General features: G+C 40.2%; 1 protein-coding gene across 3 annotated transcripts; it reads right to left on the minus strand.

The window, feature by feature from the left end:
- Window positions 1-1,869: 1,869 nt before the first annotated feature.
- LOC110457925 lies at window positions 1,870-6,987 on the minus strand. 3 transcript variants are annotated; one of them, XM_021509396.1, is made up of 2 exons: window positions 5,619-6,987; window positions 1,870-3,767 (listed from the first exon to the last, which is right to left on the minus strand). In XM_021509396.1, the coding sequence occupies exons 1-2, from the start codon at window positions 6,763-6,765 to the stop codon at window positions 2,758-2,760; spliced, it is 2,157 nt and encodes a 718-aa protein (XP_021365071.1). In that variant the 5' UTR covers window positions 6,766-6,987; the 3' UTR covers window positions 1,870-2,757. The 3 variants fall into 3 exon arrangements, 1 of the variants encoding a protein (XP_021365071.1); XR_002463735.1 differs by lacking the exon at window positions 5,619-6,987 and adding an exon at window positions 5,015-5,214 and having other exon boundaries at window positions 3,682-3,767; XR_002463736.1 differs by lacking the exon at window positions 5,619-6,987 and adding an exon at window positions 5,231-5,408 and having other exon boundaries at window positions 3,685-3,767.
- Window positions 6,988-9,625: the final 2,638 nt, after the last annotated feature.

A 9,625-nucleotide genomic window follows, 5' to 3' on the forward strand; every position in this document is an offset into this window, starting at 1 on the left:
TATATATAATAAATGAGCATCACAGCATATATATATTTTGCTGCACACTTAATAAGCATGTGACATGTCCCTGTAACCCACATCTAATTATAGGTAAGTAGTGGGATTATTATTGGAAGCCAATATCAACACATCCAACTAATATAGTACTTTAAAACAAGACCCCCATGAGCCTAACAGGTCACCTGAGTTATAATACAATTGTTATTTGTTGTTGTGATATGACAAAAACAAAAATTACATATGTATAGCAGGGAATTTTGTCCCTCCCCAGAGAGGATTTGGTACCCCAGGGGTTGTGAAAATCACATTTTGATTAAGCACATCAGGATATTTCAATCCATTTCATCATATCTGGATCTGAAGTAGACAATTACTGTTTTAGCTATTTTGACCCCTTTTGGCTCTGCCCCTCACGCCCTTAGCATGCACATGATGACAACTCCAAACAAGTATGAATTTGTTACTACTGAAAATGGATAAAATATATCTTGAAAAGTCTTATTTCCATAAACTATAGCAAAGTGTGTGTATCCCCTCCCCAGGAGTAAATGGGTGACATTTGATGAAAAACTTAGGATATACACCTCATATACATCAGGTATACACCTCCTATGGATCAGGTATACACCTACTACAGAACAGGTATACGCCTCCCATACATCAGGTATATACCTCCTATGGATCAGATATATACCTCCTATAGATCAGGTATACACCTCCTATAGATCATGTATACACGCCTCCCATATGATACATCAGGTATACACCTTCCATACATCAGGTATACACCACTTATAGATCAGGTATACACCTTCCATGCATCAGGTATACACCTACTATACATCAGATTACACCTATACATCAAGTATGCATGCACATATACATGAGGTATATGTCAGGTCCATATTCCCTGTAGGTAAGGTACCTCATCTTTATAATACTTGTCTGATTGGTTCCTATTGATTGCATGCACAGAAAATATAACATCATGTTGTTTGCTTGTGCTGGAGTTTCCCAATTATGTTCCCTTATTGTGGCCTCTCTAGAACAAGAAGCATAGGTGCATTAATTATCAATAGCTTACCTGGAGTTTTAGTTTTCATTAAAAGTTGTTGATTACCTCTTACCATACAAGAAATATCAGCTTGGGGATCTCAACAATTTCCATGTTATGACTGAAGGAGTCAGTCCTCAGGGGTGAGGTCGGCTCCATTAAGGACTATCTTGGTATCATGAGTGCTTTTCCTCTGCATGCCCAGCAGCAGCATATGGATGGGATCTTTACTGATTTCATGTAAAATTTGGGGACTATAAGTCCCTTGTGGCAGGGCAGGACCCTGGAGCCAATCATGTAAGCATGGATGTATTCAGATGGTTACATGGTGGGGGATCTTAATTATCTTTACACCCAAACTTACTCTATTGGCACCCAAATGCTCTGGCCCAGTGTTCTGCTTTGCCTCAGTATTTTTCAGACCAGAGATATGCTACAATTTTGGCAGTCATTCAGGAAGAGTAGGTTTTTGAAGATGTAATGTCTTGTTTTCCTCTTTACCGGAAAACATACCATGTATATATTTTGTATCATGTACATTGTATCTTCTGAAAAATGAGTCAATACAGCAAGTAGATGATATACATGTATATTTGAAAACTGTCTCAGGATATATTTCATATACATAACTAATTATAGAAACAGTATTCGAAATATGTAAAGATAGTATCATTTGTACATAGTATATATCATATATATATATATATAAAACAAGGCAAAGTAGTCTCACTCCACTCGGCTACTTAAAAAATTCACACCAACACAAATGTACTATTTGCCGCTAGCTCGCCGAATGGACGTAGGACGTGGGCGTTTAATCAATATACAACGTTATACACAACTAGATATATACATTTCAAAATCGTTTCAAAAAGATGAGAATGACGTCTAAAATATACCCGTGATAATGCGGGCTAAACAATGCTACATGTGTACGTCAAAAATGTACATCTCCAAGTCTGACTGCGAAAAAAAAAAAAAAAAAAAACAACAACAACAAAAAACCCGAAATAAACCACCGGTCATCGAAACCAACCTGCACGCCCAGGAAAAACCGGAGATAGTCCCCGGAAACCTGTATCCAAAAGCGGGAATAACTATTACTTCCCTGCAAGCCCGATTTCTGCGAGGCGACAGTTGGACCACTGTCTTACTCTGTCCTAAAAGGATCCGTCATGTCAAAACAAAACACGAAATAACACGAATACACCTGTGAGTATCGTGAACAAAAAACCTGTTGTGGACTTTATGAAAATTTGCATTCAATATAAAACAAAAACAATCGGTTATAAAAAACTGCACATAAAGAAAAACGTTTGTGCCATTGGAAAAGTTTAAGCGAACTATCCGTCCTGCTGGGGCGACTAGAAATGACACACCAGGGTCATTCACACTATCGCCAGTGTACCAGGTACACGTCACAGCACGCGCCTGCTCGTGCAGAAAACTAGCCCTAGTGCCGCACGAGACAAATTATTCCCGCTATACTGCGAACCGCGGGAATATTTAAGTCTCACTCCACTCGGCTACTTAAAAAATTCACACCAACACAAATGTACTATTTGCCGCTAGCTCGCCGAATGGACGTAGAAAATTTACAAAGAAGGGAAAGGACCAAACCCATCCCTCTAAAAAAAAAAAAATTGATTCGGATCAAATAGCATAAACAATTTATTCGTGTATTTGTGAGCCACGAACATTTACAAACCTAATTTTTGAGTAACGCTTAACCTATTTTCTAAAGAGTCTTTCACATAGCCGTCTCTACTCGAATCACTCTTCCACCGACCGTGCCTCTTGAAACATCTCTCGTTAACACCACTATTTGCTGCTGCTGTTGCCCCACCGGAACGCAACGAATGCAGCCCGATGTTACCGTCCGTAACGCGTTTTAATCTTTTCAAAATAGCCTCTCGGACGCAAGTATAACTCAATGGCTTTGCTTTGTGTATTAACGCACACACTTTACCTGACCTGTAAACCTGTTTAAATAAAAAATGCTCTGAATCCAAACTAATATTTGCAGACGCTAGATATCTTGTTAACATAGCGAAAGGACATGCTGAAGAATAACCCTTACTTATGACAACTTCGTTACCATGATGATATTGGTCCGTTTTACTCTTCCTAATAATTAGCGTCAAATAATCATCAAACATCTTCACATCTACGCAGCGTAAGTTAATTAGCTCGTTAAACCGTAAAAACCCCGCAAAACACAACAAAATCATAGCTAAATCCCTAATTACCAGTAAATCGCCCGAACCCCCAAAAATGTCACACAAAGATTTCAGATTATCGATAGTCACAGGTTCCTTCTTACACACTGGTTTCTTCGCATGACGCTTTGACGCCTCCATAAGATTCTGAACGAAACTGTTCGAAGTTGGATCGGGAAACCCATGTAGGCTGTGAGCCCATTTAATAGCGTATACACCTGCCGCCACGACAGAGTAAGATACACCTGAACCCAACAGATGATTCAAATAGAGAACCACATGAATGGGACTCGCTGGCAACGCGGAGAAACCGTGTGGGGAGATGAAAGTTTGCCATCTACAAAAACTGCTGTGGTATTTCTTGTTGGTGTTGTCACTTTTACTGCACAACAAGCGTGCGGCCAATCCCTCTGAACAGGCGTATAGGGACGACCCAGGCTCCACCCCTGAAGCCTGTATCGCGTCGTTAAGTGTGGCTTCTAATCCTAGGCCTGTAGAATACAGAATAAAAACATTGTATGTAGTTTAAATTCTGAAATCAACTCGTAATGCGAACATGTCAAATGCCAAAAGGGGATTTTCAAAACATCCGTTATCCCCCCTGCCCTTGAAGGTAACGTTTGTGCGTGCCAACAAACGACTATCCTTCACAAAACCTGCGAAAATTTTCGCCGATTTACGTATAATCGGCCAAAAAGGTGCCGATCTCCAACCCGGAACAATCAAAGTTCCGTAAGACATCTCATATTTCATTTTTTGAATAATGTCACACACCAACCTTGGTGGAGGCACTAACCAATTATTTACCCCTACCCAAGATACTGTGAAAGCGTCTATGGCCTCGGTGCCGCTACACCACCATCTGGAATTAAACCGCCTGTGCTTAGCATTGTAGTCCGAGGCAAACCTGTCAACATCATGCACTCCCCACGCGTTTTCACACAACTCTAACACCCAATGTTGAACACACCAGTCGTCACAATCTGTGCACCTACTCAAATAATCAGCGGTCCCGTTAAGAACCCTAGGCACCCACTGTGTGCTCAGACTCACCTCGTTTAAGGAACAAAAATTATGCAACTCATGTGCAATAATTTGCAAAACGGGCTTCCTGCTGCCAACGTTCACTATCGAACATGCATTCTTATTGTCCATTAACAACTTTACATTCTTACCTTTGACCTCATCGGCCACACTGTACAGCACTCGCTTAGCTGCCTCAAGCTCTCTCCATGTAGAGCTGTGCAACATCTCAGTGGCATTCCATGCACCAACTACGTTTGTCAAATTGTTCAATTCCGTCACACTCGGAATACTCACCGTGTATTTACCGTTAGCAGTAACGGTACCCGCCAGAGGGCTCACTGCCTGTGTATGCATACACGTACCGTCACGCATGGACGCCGCGACCGGTTTGTCATTAACAAACTCGCATGCCTCGAAAGGTAAACACACACAGGGGGACACAAACCCCCCGTAACCAATGCCAGACGCATCGGTACAGACGATGTCTGTGCAAACTCTGGTTTCCTTCAGTTTGGAACCTTTGTCATTCAACTCGTGTATTTTTTCTAACCAATGTCTTACTTCGGCCAAAGCACCCTCAGATAGCACAACTCTAGCGTTCCAACTCGCCCTGGACAACACGCAATTGTACATCTCACGTGTACGTAGCCTAGCCATCATGCCAACTACACTTTGCATGGAAATAATTTTTCCTATCATGCTTGCTACATACCTGACTGTGAACAGTAGCTGTCCTCTGCGCTCTACTAGCGACATCGTGTGAGCTAACATAATGTATAATCGCTCCACACGTGCCTCTGTCACTCTGACCACGCCTTCGTCCATGGACCACGTGTAACCAAGCCACGTCACGAAATGTGACGCGTCCCATTGACACTTTTCGTCTGCTATTAAAAACCCGTAATCGGATAACGCATTCTGTACGTACCTGCTCAGCTCGTTGGCACTGTCTACGTTTTCGTGACCCCCCATGCCATCATCCAAGTACATTATTAACTTGTGACCCATTGCCCGTACATGTTTAATCACCTCGCGTAACACCTTACTAAATACGTAACCCGCAGTAGCAATGCCAAACGGTAACACGTTGTAAACATAATGCTTCGTCTCACCCTGAATTATCCAGCTAAAGCCTAAATATGTCCGGTGAATGGGGCAAATTTCCACGTGGTGGTAGGCGGCCTTCAGGTCAAAAGTAAACAAAAACTCACCTTGCGAGAACATGTCACGTGCCGTCTTGGCGTCCTCGTATTTAAACTTAAACATGTGTAAATGTTGATTGATGTGCCGACAATCCAACACTAGGCGTGGCTTACCTTTCCTGTTATATGCAACAGTTAATGGGTTGACCACGTGTGGCGGTGTTGTTACCTCTGTCACACAGCCGAGCTTCACCAGCTTACCTATTTCTACCCCCACGAACTCTGGGTCATCACGTGCGGACTTGTTGTTTGTCAATTTTACACACGTGGGAACCTCCCGAAATGGGATTTTGTATCCCTCGGACACAATAGTTAAAACGGCATCACACGCGCCTTTCTCACGCCAATAGCTTATTCTGGTTTTCAATCTCCCTACTGGAGATTTACCGGCGTCGACCTTGTCGAAAATATCGTGATTATCTGACATTTTATCGTGTACAAACGCCATGTCGTCGTCATACGACTTACCTGTGCCTGACAGTGGCATAATGACCTCTATGTCATGAACAGAACTGTCTGACTGAACGTGCTTATCTAAATACATTTTACTTAACTTATTTCCGTTCAATACTGCTCCTCCGGACACCCCTGGACATTCCAAACGCCAGTGACCGGGTTTCCCACACCGGTGACACAACCCTGGTCGTTGCGCTCTCCAAGGTGCTCTGTCGTCCGGATTGCTGACTGCCTCTGTACTGGTCATGGGTCCGTTCCAGCGTCGAGAATATGGGGCGTGCCTGCCCCTCCCTCCCTTGCCTGATTTAGCTTTGCCGGCTTTCAGCTTTCTACTGGCCTTGGATGTAGCCCGCTCCATCCTTTTTTCGTCATCTGAGTCCGATGCGATAGGGTTTGCTACATACTCATCGACGGCCCTCCATCCGGCTTCGGAGGTGTCCGCTAATTTTACCAGCTTCTGCCGGTAGTCGATAAAGGAAATACCTTCTGTAATTTTGGCAACCGCGGCCCCCGGGCCAAGCTGAGTGGCGCGCTCCGCCTCCATGAGTTTTGCTTTGACCTTGGAATTAAACTTGAATTGGTCTTCGCAACTCTTCTTTGCAAATTTATGTGTATCCGCTGCCGCGAGATTGTTATTAAGCAAGGAAATCTGCTCGTCAGATTTGTTACACATACGCGTCTCGAACGCTTCAAGTTTGGTGGTTATCAATGAATCCAAATGAGATAACACTTGATGCTGAGAATTGACTACAGCTTCCCTTATCTTTTCCGACAAGTCCGTGTCCGACGCCTTGGATGCGTCCATGCTGTTTTCGTAAACTATTATGGGAGAAAAGTTTAAGCGAACTATCCGTCCTGCTGGGGCGACTAGAAATGACACACCAGGGTCATTCACACTATCGCCAGTGTACCAGGTACACGTCACAGCACGCGCCTGCTCGTGCAGAAAACTAGCCCTAGTGCCGCACGAGACAAATTATTCCCGCTATACTGCGAACCGCGGGAATATTTAATTACGTGTAAGGCAATCCATAGTCCCCCAAAGGTAATGATTTCTATATTTAACAAACAGTACCTATTATGTCAGATTGTATCTACTGTTAGGAAAGTATCCTGATACATACTTGCATTACTCCATCCCAAGATGTCCTTGTACACCATATAGAATTACAGAGTGCAAACCTATAATCCTGTATACCGCTCTTTATATACTACATTGTATGTTACAAGACCAATCATTATATACCCTGTATATCACTCTTTATTAGCTGTATACCATTCTTCTAATATACTGTATACCACTCTATATATACTGAGTATGCCACTCATTTTATATACTCTGTATACAACTCCTTATGTTCAGTGCATACCACTCTATATGCTGTGTTTATCACTCCTTACATACTCTCTATACAACTCTTCTCATATACTGTATAGCATTCTTTATATACATGTATACCACTCCTTATATTCTGTGTATACCACTCTATGCTGTTTTTATCACTTCTTACATATACTGTATATCACTCTTTATGTACTATCTAGACAAATTATAATATACCCTGTAAACCACTCTATGTATACCATGCACATCACTCTTTATATACTCTGCATACCACCCTGTGTACTCTGTAAACCCCTTTTTATGTACACTGTATACCACTCTCTATATACCATTCTTTATATCCTATACCACTCTCTGTATACTATGCAGATCACTCTTTATATTTTCTGTAAACCACTTCTTAAATACCCTGTTTACTAGTTTTTTTATAATCTGTATACAAATCTTTATCTTTGTAAAGACATGTTGGTTACTGGTTACAAGAGGCACTGTCTTAGGACCAGTCTCCTGGGAAAATCCTAACAAAAGTGTATCCAAATTTTGATGCTCAGCAATATATATACTACTACAGCCAGGTATTTCACATGTATATATTATCACAGATAGGTATTACACATGTATATACTATCACAGACAGGTATTACACATGTAATTACTACTACAGACAGGTATAACATATGTATTGACTATCACAGACAGGTATTACACATGTATTTACTATCACAGACAGCTGATATAACACATGCAATTACTTAATACAGAGAGGTTCCTATATAATATACTGCTATTGTTGTTTTTGTGGGGAGGGGGTTGAATGGAAAATAGCTTTGTTTATTTATTTTCTCATTATATAAATATCTGTTTTACCACATGCTATCTTATATTTGAATGGCAATAAAGTGCATGCTGTTACTATGTATCTGGCTTGTGTGAAATGCCTTTTTAGGTCACAAAATACGATTGTATCTCTACAAAATATATCTAGTGATCAATATCTCATATACTTTAAAGAACATGCACCTGATGATGAAATATCACTTATCTGTATATATGTATTAACTAATGAAATATTATTTCTTGTCTGTGATAGTACAAGTAAATACAAGTTTATAACCAGTTTGAAACAATGAATTAATGTTCCTTTACATGACAATAATTGTTGATAGAACATAGAATTACAAATACATAAGTATGTTCCTTAATGTCTGTGATAGTTAAAACAATTGTATCTGAAGCAATATAATTAAAGATCTATAGCCTGTCTGTGATAATAAATACAGGTGTATGACCAGTCTGAAACAGTAAATAAAAAAAATATGTTCCTGATGTCTGTGATAAGCAGCCTGAAACAATTAATAAATGTTCCTAATATGTTTGTTATAGTTAATACAAGTTTATAAACAGTCTGAAACAATTAATAAATGTCCATAACCTGTCTTTGAATTTGTAAGGGTAATACTAATAATGCAATTTTATCAAATTACTTTAAAACATTTAGACTAGGAAATCTGTGAAGAAAATCTAGATGAAACATTTTAATGACTAAATTGTAAGTATTACATGCAGTAGGGTCGTTTTCCTTCAGTTATGAAATGCATAGAACATCCTTTTCTCTACCACTTACCCCTATCCACTTTATAATGCTAAACCTTTTAAAATAATGTTAATACCGCTATAAACTCCTACTTTCACTTTCACATACTTCATTTCCGGTTAAGAAATACGAAACTAAGACTTCCGAATTAATGCTTTACCGTGCACAGCTCCCGTTTATAACATTCTATGGTGACGTTATTTGCGTAACATCTTATGTAATATGACGTCATGTCATTTCCATCACAGGGTGGCGAATTTGAATGCATGGCGAATTTGCATGCACTAACGTTACATGGACAATTTAAGAGTAAGAAAAAACACCAACGCGTACAAAAAAGTCCGAGTTTCCTCTGGCCCTGAAATCAGACTTAGACATTTTGACAGATAGATGTCTGGTGTGGGACATCTATCTATCAAAATAAGTCTGGTTATTTACGTGCCTTGCGACGCTATTTATTTGGACTATAATTTTCAAAAGTGTATTTTATCAAAATAAATGTTAGTTTGCAGTAAACATTTGACCATAACCCCGGCCCTTTGAAATAACATACTTTTGGAATTGATTGTATAGTAGTCTATTAAGTAAAGTTACATTGACATTTATCTGTTCTGTCCCCATTATCGGACGCTTCTAGTTTTTCACTCTCGGCCTTTAGTACCACAGACATTTGTCTAACCATAGGTGGTGGGCACGTCTATCAAAAAAAAAAAAAAAATGAATATA

This window comes from Mizuhopecten yessoensis, unplaced genomic scaffold, assembly GCF_002113885.1.
Source record: "Mizuhopecten yessoensis strain PY_sf001 unplaced genomic scaffold, ASM211388v2 scaffold9373, whole genome shotgun sequence".
Taxonomy (NCBI): domain Eukaryota; kingdom Metazoa; phylum Mollusca; class Bivalvia; order Pectinida; family Pectinidae; genus Mizuhopecten; species Mizuhopecten yessoensis.